General features: G+C 52.5%; 1 protein-coding gene and 1 pseudogene across 1 annotated transcript in view; both read right to left on the bottom strand.

Moving 5' to 3' along the window:
* Positions 1–16,907, bottom strand: part of LOC144102186 (uncharacterized) — a 36,754-nt gene that overhangs the window by 14,363 nt on the left and 5,484 nt on the right. The window contains exon 2 of the mRNA XM_077635502.1: positions 2,753–3,036. Coding sequence (XP_077491628.1) covers positions 2,753–3,036 — 284 coding nt within the window. The remainder of the gene's footprint in view (positions 1–2,752; positions 3,037–16,907) is intronic.
* On the bottom strand, positions 3,972–6,390 carry LOC144102175 (protein GVQW3-like; annotated as a pseudogene).

Below are 16,907 nucleotides of genomic sequence, written 5' to 3'. Positions count from 1 at the left end.
GGGCACGTCATAATCACATGCCCAACCTTTTAGGCCATAGCCAAATCTTTTCATATCTGTTCTTTACAGCCGCTGCAAATTGAGTCACGTGACCCGCCAGGAGGCTTCATTCATCCAATGGCTTTCGCCGAGAACGCAGCTAGAAGTGCTCTGGCAATAAAAACAAGCTCGACGCTCTCACGCAAGTGTTTCCGTTATTAACGTAGCACGATTACTATCTCTTGCGTTCGCATTTTTAACAAAAGCCCAACGGGCCAAGGTCCTAGTTAGCGATCCGCCGTTACCGAACCAGTTCTGATCGAACGTCGCAGTACGTTTATCTTCGTGCTCGCGATATGCCCTCCATCGTCGTTCCTGTGGAAATGAATGCTTCTAGGTGTTTTCCATTGACGCAAAGAAAAGAACGCAGCGTACTCAAAATGAAAATGTTTCCCAAGGTAAGAAGAAGAGCAGCAAATATCGCACTCTCAGTGGACACACAAACCACCCATGAAGAATGGCATGAAAGGTGCAGGCGAAAATTGCAAATTGTGGGGCTAAACGTCCGGGTGCTTCATGTGGGCTAAAAAGGATCTCGCAGCAGATGGCTCCGAAATAATTTTTAGCAACCTATGGTTATTTAACGTGCGCTGATATTGCGCAGCACAAAGGCACTTTCCTCCTCCATCGAAATGTGGGCACCGCGGCTGCGATTTGATGTCGCTACCTCGAGCAGAGAGCACAGCGTAACCACAGACCGCTCGAGTTCATCATCAGCCTGACTACGCCTACAGCAGGACAAAATCCTCTCCCATATCTCTGCAATTAACCCTGTCCTGTGCCAGCTGCAGCCACCCTAACCCCGCAAACTTGTTAGCCTGGTTCGCCTAACGAGCACAATCACAGAAGAGAACCCGACCGCTGTGGCCGCGTTTAGATGAAGACGAAAAGCAAAAGGCGCCCTGTGCTGTGCGACGTCAGTAAAGATCCCCGGGTGGTCGAAATTATTCCGGCGGCCTCCACTACGGCACCTATTTCTCTATGTTTTCGCTTTCTTCTCATCCCGTCCCTCGCTGCGGCGGCCACCATCCCCGCCCTGCGACTGCACAGCCAGCAACACGCAACCTTCCTGGGCTCCTCCACCACGGCGGAGTTGATGGGGATCCGGCTCGGGCTGGACCTGCTGCTCACCCTCGGCCCTCCGCCGCCCAGGAGTGCTCTGCTGTGCGACTCCCGCGCCGCCCTCAGCCGCCTGCAATCTAACGGCCGCGGTACCCCACTAGTGCGGGAAATTCGCTCGCGCATCGAGCGCCTCGCGCAAAGAGGTTGTGCCGTGCGTGCACAGTGGGTGCCCGGTCATTGCGGCATCGCCGGCAACGAAGAAGCTGACGACCTCGCGACCGCTGCACACCAACTACCTGCCAGCGATCTGCCCCTTGCGCTGGAGGACGTGCGTGCGGCCATTCACGACCATCTCCGAAAGCAGCACCCCGACCCACGCATCGCGGGAGGTGAGCGCATCGACAGTGTCACCGGCTGTCGCGCACTTACACGGTCGCAACGTGCAATGATCCTCCGCGCGCGCATTGGCTGCGTGTGGCCCGGGGAACGACGGGTGCGTCACGGAATCGCGACGAGTGATGTGTGTGACGGATGCGGTGCAGTGGAAACACTAGAACATCTGCTCCTTCGCTGCTCCGCGTTCGCCGATGCTCGTCGCGATATGCTCGCGGCCTATAGGGCGCAGGGCATACTACCAGACTCCATCAAGACGCTATTGTGGCCGCAGGGCAGTGCGCGCACTCGTGAGCGAACTTTGGTGAGCCTCTGTGCATTCCTTGAACACACGGGCTTGACGTCCCGTCTGTTCTCCGTCAGGTAGTTACACGCAGTGACCGAACGCTCCGCGAGTTCTACCTTGAACGATTAATAACTGGACGCCCCACTCCAGTTGTAACCTACACAGTGCTGCGCGTGTGTGATTTAATTCCTCTTAAATGAGCTAATCACGCGCACAACCTGGACACATTACTTACTGTGTAAATAGTTTGTACATATTACTTCTCCCCCTGTCCTCTATTCCTGTCCCCTCAACTCTTTCATTTCATTTCTCCATTCTGCCTGCTGTCCTTTATTTCCGCTGCCCCAGCTCAGGTGCTTCAGTATCGATGGCAGATGCCGGGGTTAGCAAAAATCTTTTCCTTCCTTTTTACTATTATTTTTAATAAAACCACTACCACCACTACCACCACCCTCACGGCGTGGTTGAGGTGTCCACCGAGATGCGAGACAGTTACTGTGCTATTTGCTTTCCTGAAAAAACACTAATTTTCGGCGCATTTAACCCCATAATTTAAAATTTTTAGAAGGGAATACAGATGTGCTAGCGTGTGTATGGTATGGCATGGCATGGAATGACGTATATATCTTGCATATTGTGGTATGGTAAGGCATGACACGGTAAGGTAGGTGTGGTTTGGTGTGGTTAGGCATGGTATGGTAGGTTTGGAATAGTATGGTGTGGCATAGTGTAAGGTTTCACGCCTCAATGTTGCACTTAGGCTATGCGAGACACCGTAGTAGGAGCCCACGGATTAATCCGACCCCAGGCACTGACGTCGTGCAGTATACGGGCCTCTAGAATTTCGCCTCGATCGAAATTCGGCCGCCACGGCCGGGATCAAACCCGCGTCTTTCGGGCCAGCAGCCGAGCACCATAACCACTGAGCCATCGCGGCAGCTTGAAAAAACAGGATCGGCTTATAGTACATACATGTCGGTAGCCGGCCTCGCAGACCACCTTGAAGAATCCGAGCAGGCAGGCGATCGCCGTCGCCGGGTCCTGGTCCTGTGTGATTAGACGCACGCAGCGTGGGTCGAACTGGCCCAGCGTCGGGAACACGTACACCATCTGACGCGGCAGCGTGGTCGCCAGCACGTCGGCCGCCACCACGCCCATGGGACCCGGCATCATGGCGGCGTCCACTCCTTGTCTGCCGGCGAGGCGATCCTCCGGTACAAGATACCCGCACCACCCGGGGAAGCCGAGGACACGCCCTGCGACACGCAGCGCGCCTACGCTTCAGCGAGATCGTCGTCGTCCGGCTGGGACTTCACCCTCAATGTCTACGCCTTAGAGGTCACCGAGGAACAACCGCAAAGCGAGAAGCCTCAAAGAGCAGAGCGCTGCCGGCCCCGTCCGCTGACCAAGCCTCAAAGAAGCGTCGCAACTGGCGCTGTCGCGAGACAAGTCGCATTTCTAGCGTTCGTCCAGCCTTGCGCTCGTAACACGAGACGCCGAGAGCATCTTCAGTCATCGTAGGGCATGCGAGTGCTAAAAGTGAGATTTTTCGCGTTAAAATATACGAGGTCTGTTAGAAAAGTATCCGACCTTTGGCGGAAGAAAAAAAAAGTGGCGTAACTGGAGCGCTGGAAACCTAATCACCCTCAAAGTAGTCTCCTTGGGCCACACACTTCTTCCAGCGGTGCTGCCATTGTTGGAAGCATTCCGAGAAGGCCTCTTTCGGAATGGAGCTTAGCTCAGCTGTCGTTGCAGCCATAATTCCCTCTCTTGTCTGAAATCGCGCTTCTTTCAATGGCCTCTTGATTTTGCGAAACAACCGGAAGTCGCAGGGGGCCATATCAGGAGAGTATAAGGAGCCTGATTTTTCACCAAAAAAGTCAATCAAGTGCGAGGAATGTGCAGGAGCATTGTCGTGATGGATGCACCGATTTACTGTTGACCACAACTCCGGTCTCTTGCGCCGCACAGCATCACGTAGGCGACGGACGACATCGCTGTAGTACTCTTTGGTGACTGACCCTGTGGTGCGTGCTCATGGTGTACCCCACCGCGGAAGTCAAACAAAGCAGTCAGCCTCACTTTAACGTTGCTGTACACTTGGCGGGTGGCGGGCCTTCTTTGGTCTTGGTGACGTGGAATGCTTCCACTGTGACGACTGGGATTAGGATTCCGGGTCGCACCCGTACCCTCAAGACTCGTTACCAGTGATTATGGTGTTCATGAAATCGGGGTCACTATTTGTGGAATCCAGCATGTCCTGTGAGACCAACACGAAGTTGCTTTTGCTCCACCGTGAGCAGCTTCGGCATGAATTTCGCCGCAACTCTCTTTATGGCCAAAATCTTCGGTGATAATTGAATGTGCAAAAAAAGTTCCGATGCCCACCTCTTCCGCCATTTCTCGGATAGTCACACGACGGTCCCGCATCGCCACAGCGTTCACTTCGGCAATGACCTGGTCATTTCGGCATGTTGATGGCTGACCAGAGGGTGAGAGAGAGAGAAAAACTTTATTTGGCCCATTAAGTGTTTAACGTTCTGTCTTCGTCTGCATCGCTGCAGACTCTTGACCTTCAAAGCAGGGTTGGGCCCTAGTCCAGGGCTCCACTGAGTCGCGCTGCTTCGCTTGCGTGCTGCACCATTGCCCTTTGGGCGGCGAGCTCGCAGCTGGTGAGCCGGCTCTCCCATTGCTCCGCACTCGTGGTTTTGTGTTGGTGGAACGTGTAGTTTCGCTTATACTCCCAGGTTATATGGTAAAGCGTGGGGGTTGCCCCGCACCACGGGCATGTGTTCCTATACTGTGTAGGATACATCTTGCTAAGTATATGTAGGTTAAAGAATGTTCCCGTTTGCAGCCTCCGCCAACTAGCTGCTTCTTGTTGGGCTAGGCCCTTATGTGGCGGGGAGTATCCAATTCTCCTGCCTCTTTGATAGTTTAGGTATTTTGAAAATCTGATCTCCCCGGTGAAGTGCTGTCCCTGGGCGTATAGCCGCTCAGTTCGGTACGTGATATCTCAAGCCAAGCTGTCTGCCATTTCGTTTCCTTCTATCCCCGTGTGCCGGAATCCAGATTAATTTGTGGGTTGCTGTTTTTCTGAGGTGTACTGCTTCGCGGAGGATAGCTAAGGCAGCCCTGCAGATTCTATCTATCGTATAGTTTCTGCATGTCCCTTTTGAGTCCGTTAGGATGACCAATGATTCGTCTTTTCGATAGCCCTCAGCCGCTGCCAGCGCAACATCAACCTCCTCCGCTTCCACTATCCTGACGCTACGTGTAGTTGCGCAGGTGATTAGATTGCCTGCGTTATCAACTACCACCGAAGCTGTCTTGTAGTAGCTTTCGCGTCTATTCCATGGATACATGGTTGCATCCGTGAAGACTGTGTTTTCTAATTTGGCTAAGTACCTCTCCACATAATCTGCCCGCACCTGTCTCCTGGCCGCGTGGAGATTTGGGTCCATGTTTTTCGGAATGGGATTGACCTGCAGGGTTTTAAGGATCTCGTCGGGTGTATCGGCGATCCGATCGAGATGCCCCTTTGGGTCGTTACCCAACCTTGTCAAGAGCGCTCTTCCTGTAGCCGTGTTTCTGAGTCGTTGCAGCTGTGCTTCGTGCTGTGCTTCTGCAAGCTCCACAAAGGTGTCTGATTCCTAGCTGTAGCAGCTTCTCATTCGCTGTGTTTCTTGGTAGGTGCAGTGCCGTCTTGTATGCCTTCCTTAGTATTGTCTCTGCCTCTTCCGTTTCGCTTTCGATCATGGGGTGGTATGGCAGCGAGTAGATGACCCTACTGACTACGAGGCTTCGTGCTAGTTTTAGCGTGTCTTCTTTCATTCCATGTCTTCGGTTGGAGACTCTGGTTATCATTCTGCCTACGTGCGAGCAGCCGCAGGCGCTGCGAGCAGCCGAGGCGAGCGGACGTGCGTTGCATGAGGTCCGCAAATTTTCGACTTTTCGACCCTTCAAACCCTACTGGACCACCGAAATCTTGGTTGGAACCAACATTGGAACCGAAGAGGACCACGAGGATACCGCTTTCAAGCCGGTCAGTCCAATATTTTGGATTTTATCGGTATTTGAAGTTTCAACGTGGTCGGCCGCCCAGCTAAGCCTAACGCGAGTACGGGGTTCCGCGGCATCCCCGGCCTCGGACCGAGGAGTACGTAGCCCGGAACGATGTCCCGCCACACCAACCATATCGCAGACCAAGCCTTAGCTAGAGGACCAGCCAGGAATTCAGCAGAAATTCAAGAAACCATGGAAGAAGACTATTGACGCCGCCGAGCCGACCACGTGCAAGACCGAGGCAGGTTCGAGGCAGGCAACCAAGACCCGAGAGGCAGCACCCCGCATACGAGATTACAGACCGAAAAAGAAAGCCAGGACTGGGAAATCGCCATGTCTAGAAGGCAAAAAAGGTGACCAGAGGGTGGCTCGCTCTCCACCGATGTACGGCCGTCTTTAAACCGGTTTTACCACTGCTTAATCTGTGTGCTGCCCATAGCATCGTCACTGAAGGCAGTCTGAATCTTCCGAATGGTTTCCACTTGGCTGTCGCCCAGCTTCTGGCAAAATTTGATGCAGTAGCACTGCTCCAGTCGCTCCGCCATTATGCTTGCAATAAAAAATCGACGAGAGCACTGCGCACTATGCCTCACTCAAACGCTGCGTCCCTGCGACTGACGCTATCGGCAGACGGGAAAAAAATCGCGCATGCTCACGAAGGTTCAAAGTCGGCTGATGCAAACGCGCTTGTTTCATATCTATCAGGTGTTCGCAAAAAAAAAATAAGGTCGGATACTTTAATAACAGACCTCGTACAAAGAAGAAAGGCGACATATACATTCAGCGAGCGTTCAAAGCGGCAACGGTTTACGTTTCGCGTGAGTGTCAAGTCGTTAGCGCCCCAACCCGCCCAAAACAAACCACCCTGGGACACTGCAGCGGTGGATTCCACAGATGCCTGCCACATGTAAACCGCTGCCTCCACAGAAGCCAGCTTAATACACCGTTCCCCCTACAGCCAGCACTCGCAAAACTGGCCTGTACGACTACCCGCCTAACCGACTCGCCCTAAAATTCAACGGAGTCAATAAAGAATCACATGAGACTGTGCGTACGTTTCACTACAAAGCCCTCACCTCCACCACTCGGTAGTCCTTAAACATACCAACTGAAAAGAAAACATTTGACAGAACTCTATGTAGTTGGGAAATTTAGTTTAGTAAAAAGATGACTGACGCCAACCAAGTTAATTTTTGTGAAACACTACGTTTCGGGATCGGCTCGGTCCCTTCTTCATGGTGCAACTATACAGGCGAGGTGCAGCTTGGCTTTTTAAAGGGGCCCCAAAACACATTTTCAGTGCATTGTTTTGCCTGTTGGTTGCACAGACTGAGTTATGGTGATGCTATTAGCATCGGTCGTACCGCGTATACTGCGGTTTTTAATATCTTAATTAGCTCGCAAAAACAAATTCATGGTGCTGACGGTGTCACCATAGAGTGGCGATTTTTAGCAGCGGATATGACATCACTTAGTGGGAGCATGATGATTGGACAAAGAGCAAATATTCTGCAAATTGTGTTAATAACTAGAGATGTGTTTTGTCAAGTTTTGTGTTTTATATTACATTAACAAAACTAACTTATTTGCCCTAGATAAAAGCAAAGTAAAGCAATTAAAACAAAAATACACCACCAGAGGCTCTGGCTACTTTTTGCATCGAAGGACTTTGCGCCTTTCTGTAAACATCTTAAGACCCAGCATTCAACACTTTTGGCTACTCGCTATGTATCAGAGAGCGGCTTTGAGGAATCGATCCGATATAGCAGTTGCAATCTGTAAGCGTTCGTTTCGGTTCCAAAGAAGGATGCGTTCGTTTCACATTTAGCAGGCAGTGCGCATCGTCAGCTTGTGGAGGATCACCGGGCGGCGGCGCCAGATGACGCCACGTTCCTGTCAACAGCGCACGCTCCTTGCTCGCCGTGACCAACCAGAGCGCTAGGAGCGACGGGCGATGGTTGGCGGTAAGCAGTAGCTGTACGCGCTATGCTAATGGTGTCTTCGACTGGCCGCTCCCGCGATCCGGTCAGGATATGGCAGAGTGGGAGCCGCTCTCCCTCTGAGCGCATAGCGAGACTAGTCAAGCCGAATGGTCAGCGAGTTTTTAGAGCGGAAACGCAGGAGGCAGAAGTGGGACGTAACTTCCGGAACCACTACGCGGCACCGCTGCTGATGTCAACAGTAGCCGCACGCAAGGTCCCTTGATTACCTTTAGCTGCACGCGGCCGCACACAGTTTGCATCGCGGTCGCCGCTTAGCCTGTCGATCGCTACCCCGGCTTTCCGTCCCACGGGACGCTCATTTTTCGAAGATCGCCTTGTGGATAGCACTGTCGGTCCTCGTCTGAGCTGCTGCTGGAATCGCTGTTGTCATGCGGCAGCAACACAGACCGCGTTCCTAGCGCAGATATCCGGTGTTTCTTGGACATCTTGCCTCACACAGCGCGGCACCCACAAAACACAACACAGCAAGGACGCTACTACTGCGTCAAAAGCCTACACTTCCTTCTGCCTACGCGCAGGGGATGCCGAGGCCTCACACCGCTTTCGCGAAATGGCGGAAGTGGCTCTGTCACGTGGACTCATCTCGGAGCCGCTCCGCCTTTTTTCTCGGAGCGCGTCAGAGCGCTCTGAGCTGGAGGCGAGCGCTCAGAAAGAACCAGCCGAATGTAGTCAGAGCGGCCGGCTACGACCAGCCGAATGTGCGGTCGCCTCTCAGAGCGATCTAAAGCGACCAGTCGAAGACACCATAAATGTGTCTGATATCTTGCGCAGGATGTCAAACCGTCGCAGTATCTCGCGCTCGAGTTCGGATCCATAAGTAAGGTAACATCACTGATCAGTGTTTCCTTATACGCCGTCGACGTGATGATGAAGCATCGCTGGGTCAGCTGGGCGTTCACATGGTTTTTGTAACCATGCAAACGGCGCTGCCAGCCTTGGCATGAACGAGTTACAGAGAACAGGCAACCATGAAGTGCAAACTTCCGCCACGTGCTCAGTTATGCTGTTCTGATTCGTCGCACCAAGTGTCGTCAATGGAAGACTCAAATGAGAATGGGAAGGTGCGCGAAAATAGAGTTGAGGGCAGCATTTTGTTGTCTTGTATTTTGAAATTTCTTCATTGAATAACTTCCGTTTCTATGCATCGATTCTCGTAATTCTTTTTGAGTCAGCCTCTGTGTGACATAATCAATCTGAAGTGTAACCGGCATCCGTTCAAGCGGTGTTTCGCAGCCCTTTTAAGGCCTCGTGTTGAAGACTTCTGGGTCAGTGGACGCAAAACATGGATGTAAGAAGAGGGAAGTGCCCCCAGGGAGCGATTAGCATTCTTCTGTGTCTATTGGATGTGCCACGACTCGAGAAGCCTCCAGTACAGTAGTGCCGTCAAAGTAAATTCGGTGGTCCCATGCCTCGCAGTAATCGGCAACAGCGCTGCGCTGACGGTACATTTATCGGACGTCCGCTTTGTGTTGCCTCATTCTTTCCGCGAAGTTAGTTTCCCCTATGCATGAGGCCGGGCAAACAAATCAGGGGATTTTGTATACAACGCCTTGGGCCCTTTCTTCAGGGGGACTGTCTTTCGGGCGAGAAGGCGTCCGATGGTGGTAGTCGGTTTGTGCGTTGTTAGCACCCCTTCTTTGCCGAGAATGCGAGCCAGCGTCTCGCTCACGCCTTTCACGTATGGGATGCACACGCGTCCCCACTTCTGGCTTGTGCTTGGGGAAGGAATAGAGCTGTTTTTTGTTTTCTTATTTTTGATTTTGGCTGACGCGTCGGATGAACTGGGGCACCCATTTTTTGGAGATCGGAGACTACTCGGTTCTCTTCGTTTCTGTTTTCTTCATGTTAAGGACATATGGTGTCGGCTCTATTCAATAAAGATGCAATGACAGATGCCTTGTGGGGAGTGGGATGGTTCGAGTTATTAGCCCACACGCTGACGCGACGCCGAAGAAACGCTGCCTTGTGCTTCGGCCAATATGGAGAACGATGAGTCGGCTAGGCTGAAAGAAGCCAGACTTCGGCGTTGGAGCGAACCAAGGACAAGAGACCTTGCCGAAGAAGAGCGTGTCAAACGTCTCGATAAGCGTCGTAATGACGACGCGGCTAGACGAGCTCGCTTCGCCTCCGACAGTGAATCCGCGACGATTGAAGACTACGTGCCGAGTTTGGCGTCTCTGAAGAAGCCAGACTTCAGCCTTGGAACGAAACAAGCATACACAGAGATTAGCTAAGTAAATAATCAGTAGCATTACATCGCTTAACCACAGCGAAACTTAAACGTAGCCATGGCCTGTAGCTATCGCTACCTACCAGGTTTAACGAGAGCTAAACCACAGCCATTTTTTTTCTAACACGACACACTTTAAATTGGATTGTAAGGACCACTAATGTTTAAATATATACGAGAAACTGAAATAATGTCTTTAGTATTTGGCAATTTTAGCACAGTAGCAGCAAGCGCGATTCATATTCGTTTCAGCGTAACTCTGCTTTTCACCAATAGGTGGGGCTCAACAGCGCTCCGCGCTAGTGTTCCTGTATATGCTCCCGCAGGGAGCAGAGTTGCGCGACTGTTTTCCTCGCGCCGCTCTTGACGCCATTCGCTGAGCGGCTGTCACGTGATGCTGCTGACGACGTTTGTTCCATTTTGGAGTGGAGGAGCCGACTTTCCAGGCGCAACGCCGGTTCCTCGCCAGCCCCAGTACCCTCTCGATTGCCATCGTGATCGTACGCGTCCGGTGCGGTCGGCTGCGGTGTGATCCCGCCTTTTACGTGCGCTCCAGTTGTATACATTTTGATAGTGTGCAGTGACTGCAGCCTCCAACTATGACGGGGTGCAGTGCGCCAAACTGCAAGAACCGTACTGAAAGCGGCAAAGCTTTTTACGCAGTGAACAAGCTTTGTCTAGGCTATTTAACTATTTTATTTGTTAAGAATACCCTTAAGGTTCTACTGACAAGGATGTCAACACTGGAGGAGAGGGGAACAAAAATGGCATGAAATACATGAAAGCAAAACTGGATATTAAGATAATTATTTTTCCTGGAGTAAAAGCATGGAGCAGTCCAAAACAAAGATATTTCAGAATGCAGTGAAGGTACATATAATTCAAGTAGGTCAAGAGAAAACGCAATAGTGCTTAGGGAAAAACGAGCAAATAACAGCACCAGAAAGTGGTACACATCACTTTTCGAGATCATTGGAAACTCGTATGCCACAATTCAGCTACAGTGACTTAAGGCAGGCTTTTCTAATTTTTGGATATTAAAGAAGTACGGCACGTGATGAGTTTGGCTTGAAAAGATGACCATGGCATAGGAAAAATGCAATGGAGGGCTATAAGTCAGAGCAACAAATGATACGTATATTTTGTGAAAGATAAGCGCGCGAGTTTGCGATATCCGTGCCTTTGGTTGGTTAGATATACTTGCGTGCAAAATGAATCGCTTTAAACGGCCCGCATTCACATCGTATGCAGCGTGGTTTCACAAGCTTCGTGCAACATTGGCGGTTGCATCCCTATAGAATAATGTATTTCAATGTGGTCCTGCAGGGAGATGCAATACCGCACTTCTCTTCATCGCAAAACTCACGCGGGTTTTTCATTTCCAAGCATTTCTGCCCCATTATGTCCGTACTGCGAGCTATCGCTGTCATTCCGCGATCTTTCTGTCATGCATTTTCGGCAAATCAGATTATTTTCCGACATTTTTTTCAACGAAGTATGATGGGCTTAGCATCGATCTCTGAGCACTGATACAGTAAAGGGAAATAAGGATGCCCGCAATCAAGCGCAGTTTTTAAGCTTTTCAAAAAAAAAGCGAACGGCTCTACAACGCCAGCCCCGTCATGATCCCAGCGCCTGTGCGCTCGAGGAGCTGCTTTCCCGCACAGCTTGGAACAAAATGGCGGACCTTCGCGCAACTGTGCTCCCTGCGGGAGCATATACAGGAACACTACTCCGCGCTACTACGCTCATACGGGCGTTTTAGACGCTGCGCTAAAACTCTTCACTCGCGCTATGTTCAGCTGGTGCTCCGCTCGGGAACTACCAGCGGAGCGGTACGTAAATGCGCTCAGCTAAAAGAATGGCGTACGCGTAACGTTGCAACGTGAGCTCCCATTTTGCGCATCTGCCTGCGGGGTGAGCCTCTTTAATCACGAGTCCACGACAGCACCTGGTGATCTATCTGCACGGTGAAGACCGCTCCGTCTAGGTTGTGGGACCTGCCCTGCATTCCCCTGTGTTTGCTTTCCCGCGAGGCACTGTGCAGCAGCAGCCTCGCCTCGAGGAGGATCGCATTCCCTTGTTATTTACCTTAACTAACGAGACAGGGTGCCAGCGTCCCAGCGCGAGAGACTGCTCGAACGCGGGAGAGGGCATTAGAAGGAATGAGGCACTTCGGCTGGGATCGTCGGCGCGAGCGGACGGGTCGCTCGCGGGTCCGCGCTTCGCCAGCGGGGCGAGGATGCGACGGGGAGACCCGCTCCCGTATCTCGTCCCGTCCAGACTTTGGAGTATCCCTTGCCCTAGCGTGGGCGAACACTCGCTCGGAACCTTGCTGGTGAGTTGGACGACCTCGATTCATTAGCATACCTTGTTGCTAGCTGGCGTTACTGCTGTAGCAATAAATGCATGTTTGTGTCAGCCAATGTGTCGTTCCTTTGTTCCCTCAGAGCAAGGCCCGCCGTGGTTGGCGTGCGCTCGGTAGCCTACTCGATCACGGGGTGGGGCCTGGCGGATTTAACTGTGGCAGCCGCGGTTAAAATGCGGAGAATGTATTTATCTCCCCAAATAAACCACGCATCTGCCTCCCAACGTGGGACCTGCTCTTGGAACATTGGATGATTGTTTGTTCGGTTCAAAGAGCGCTCTTTGTCCAGACTTGACAACTGCTAAGCCTAGAGTGAATTTTGATCGCTAGGCCCTGCGGCATGCCTTCATGAGTGCGAGGTGTTTTGCGCTGCAGCATGTTTGAACTTTTCGACATGCTCAGCACATTTTTGATCATGTTTTCTTTGGAATTCTTTCACGAGAATCACTTGGTCCGCATCGAGGGAGCGCAAGGTCTATCGCCCGCTGAGTTGCCGAGCCTGAAGCGAGTGAGTACGGAAGCCGCGTGGGTGGTCCGAGTTTCTGTATATATTTTTCTCTACAGTCTCTTTTTCGACCCTGGGAGTCGCGGCTCCGGGAGCCGGGTGGCCTGGGGCCACGGGTGCCGCTACGAGCTCGCTGGTATTGCATCTCGGCACCGGGCGCTCCGACACCGTCCGATACGGTAGGCGCCGGCCGCTCAGAAGCTGCTACGGGAAGTGAGCGGGGTAGGACCACACCACAACCCTTGTCGGGTCTCTGTTGTGGTCGCGGTCGTTGTCAGCGGTTGTCAGGCCTAATGCTTTTCGGAACTACCTGCACCACGTCAGAAGAGGCACGACCACCGGACCGTGGTGTTGAGAGGGGGCGCACTTTGCTGTCCGCCCGTTTTTTTGTAACCTCGCACGAACTGAGCAGTCTCCTTGAACTCAAGAAAGGGCTTTGTTAACTCGAACTTTGCGTTTTGCACAGCCGCTCGACACGTTTTGCTAGCGAGTTAGGTATTGTGCCAGGGGGCCTTTGCGGATGCCGTTTACCCGTCCGTGACCTACGTTAAAGGCACGCGGAGAGCGTTTCGGCAATTGTGCAGATCCGGTGAAGCCACCATGCTTGCTGTCCGGTGCACATCTCGCTGCCACCTACTGCGACGGAGCAGCCTGTATCCTGTTCGCCGCATCCATCCGGGGCAGCTTTTGCGAGACCAGTCAGCAGTCACCTCCGGATGCTGCTGCCCTGGCGACTACTGCAGAATCCTGGCCTGCAGTTTTTCCACCGGCCTTCTATTTGCGGTCCTGCGGACACGGTAGCCCGCGAGCCATGCGAGTCGTCCCAGCGGAGACCTTCACGCCGCCTTCGGAACACCGCGGAAGTCTGCGTGGGTGCTGACGGCGTGACCTCCGCTGCAAGACCTGCCTCAAGTGCATGAAGAACAGGAGACTCCTTCATATCATGTGCTTTCAGGCGCGTGGGTCTATGTAAGGTTGGGGGGATGTGGGGACCTGCCCTGCAGTCCCCCGTGTTTGCTTTCCCGCGAGGAAACCGTGCAGCAGCAACCTCGCCTCGAGGAGGAACACAATCCCTTGTTAGTTACCTTAACTAACGAGAGAGGCTGCCAGCGTCGCAGCGCGAGAGACTGCTCGCACGCGGGAGAGGGCATGAGAAGGCATGAGGCGCTTCGGCTGGGATCGTCGGCGCGAGCGGACGGGTCGCTCGCGGGTCCGCTCTTCGCCAGCGGGGCGAGGAAGCGACAGGGAGACCCGCTCTCTTATTTTGTCCCGTCCAGCCTTCGCAGTATCCCTTGCCCTAGCGTGGGCGAACATTTGCTCGGAACCTTGCTGGTGAGTTGGACGAACTCGATTCATTAGCATATCTTGTTGCTAGCTGGCGTTATTGTTGTTGTAGCAATAAATGCATGTTTGTGTCAGTCAATGTGTCGTTCCGTTGTTCCCTCAGAGCAAGGCCCGCCGTGGTTGGCGTGCGCTCGGTAGCATACGCGATCGCGAGGTGGGGTCTGGCGGTTTTGAACTGTCAGCCGCGGTTTAAGTGCGGAGAACGTATATATCTTCCCAATTAAACCCACAATGTACAGAGTCGATCACACTTGTCTAGAGTGCTCGAGTGGTGTGCTGCGGAGTAAATTAAGTTAAATCTTATTGCAGCTGCTTTCCTGGGGGTAAGGTGCTGGTGCCTGTGCAGTTCACATGTATGTAGCATCTGTCTGCAAGACAAACTGCTTGTTCAGGTTGGCGAGGCGCAGACTAGCGGTATTGGCTATCGCGCGAGCCAAGGCCACAAATGCGTCAGTCTGTTCCTTGCCCCAGACACACTTCGAGCCTTTGCGCAACAGCAGATTCAGCGGCCTTGCATGCTCCGAGCAGCGCGGGATGAATTACCTGTAGAATGCAAACAGCCCCAAAACCTCTGCAGGCTTTTCACATCCATCGGGCAGGGGTAGTTCAGAATTGCCTGCAGTTTGTCGTCATTCGGTCTCAATGTGCCATCATCCACGACAAATCCGAAGAGGTTCACTCTTTTCGATGCCAACTGCACTTTGTTTGGATTGATGGTTAGACCAGCATTCCTCATGCTTTCGAGAACGGAATTCAGTGAATGAGATGCTCATTGAACGACTGTGAGAATATCACAACCTCGTCGAATTACGCCATGGCGTAGTTGAACCTTGCATCGTCCAGCACGGTGTCCATCAGTCGCATGAACGTGCTCGGGACGTTAGACAAACCAAACGGGAGCCGAGTAAATTCGAAGAGCCCGCGGTGGCAGGTGAATGCGGTTTTCTGAATGTCACCTCCGGCCACCTCAATCTTCAGGTACCCTCTGCTTGCATCTAGGACTGTGAAGAACCTCGCGTTCCTTAACGCGTACATCACAGCCTGGATCTACTGGAAAGGGTACGCAACCATAGGCGTCACCGAGTTGAGCTTTCGGTAATCAACACACAGCCTGCCTTATCCATCTTCATTCGGTGCTAGAGCCACTGGTGACGCCTAGGGACTTTGCGAGGGTCTCACCGCACCGGTAGCAATCGTCTCGTCAAGGGAACAGTAGAGAAGCTGTCTCTTAGGCTCACTTAACAGCCTCGGGTTGCACCTGAAAGGGAGCGCATCACCCGTTTCAATCTCGCGCTGAAGCAAGCCGGGTCTGCCCGGTTTCTCCGTGAAGCAATCCGAAAACGGGAGTAAAGTTACCGCAAGCCTTCAGCGCTGATTACTGTGTCGCCCAGAAAGACGCGATGATTGCTTCAAACGGGCCACCGCCTTTCCGCATCTCGAGGGAGCCCCCCTGCCTTTTTGTCGCACAGGCGTGAACACCCGCCTGTTGTGCATGGCAGTCGGGCAGGGGTCGCTTTCGAAGAGAATGAGGAGGGCGAGTGAGCTGCAACGACACAAGAGGATTCTGGTGCGGGATAGTTGGTTCATACTTTCTACGACACAGATTGACACTGCGTAGCGGAACGAAGACGAGAAGAAGAAAACACAAAAAACAGGACGGGCGCTGTGTCCAGTGTTTTCTTCTCGTCCTCGTTCCGTTGCGCTGTGTCAATCTGTGCTGTAATGATAGCCGCTCTCCCCCATGTCGAGCATAATGCCTTCGCTCCAGATTAAATTTGAGTGGTCGGCCCGCGAGCGGGCCCTACACAAGCCACCATCTAAAATATTCGTACAGATAAGGTTACCACACAACACTATACGGCATCTTTTTCTTCTTTCGCTCCTTTCCGTCACAGCGCCGTATAGCGGCGTCCATTAAGAAGCGTGACGGTTACGGAGCATTTCCTACGAAAAACAATTATGGCGTGCAGGCTTTAACGCCCTAAACCTGCTTATGGACTGACTCGCTGAGTTGCACACAACGCGTTTTAAGTAATTCATTACCTGAATTAATGGAATTAAACGCGATAGCGAGGCCCCGTTGAGCAGCAAATCCGGCGTCGGCGCTGTCAGAGCGGTGAGCGATAAATAGGGCGGAGTATAGGTGGCCTAGACAGCCATCTCGCAACCTACCCATTGGATTGTCAGAAAACTAATCAAACCGGCAGGTGGCAGTTAAATTAATGGTTGATTGCGAGAGCTTCTTCGGGAAGAGCAACTTGGGTCGCTGAGTGGAGTAGAGTGAGAAAACTTTATTTCGCCAAAAGCGCGTGTAGATGGTTCCGTACTAGATGGTCATCAGTCCTCAATTGACGGCGACCCGGGCGGCCCACTCCACGGCCCTGGACGGCCGGGTCTGAACTGCCCAACACGTACGGCCTCCCATTGCTCAAGAGAAGGATATTGGAGTAGAGCCACAGGGAGCTGCTATTTATTGCATTCCCACAGAATATGATCATATGTCGCCAGGTCCCTGCACCATTTACACTCCGGCTTCACCTCTTACGGACATATTTTGCTGAGTATACAAGAACTGAGGAAATATCTCGTTTGAAGTCTTCTCCTCCACGCAG

The sequence above is a fragment of the Amblyomma americanum genome, chromosome 1 (genome assembly GCF_052857255.1).
Source record: "Amblyomma americanum isolate KBUSLIRL-KWMA chromosome 1, ASM5285725v1, whole genome shotgun sequence".
Taxonomy (NCBI): Eukaryota; Metazoa; Arthropoda; class Arachnida; order Ixodida; family Ixodidae; genus Amblyomma; species Amblyomma americanum.
This window is presented reverse-complemented; position numbering and strand designations above follow the sequence as displayed.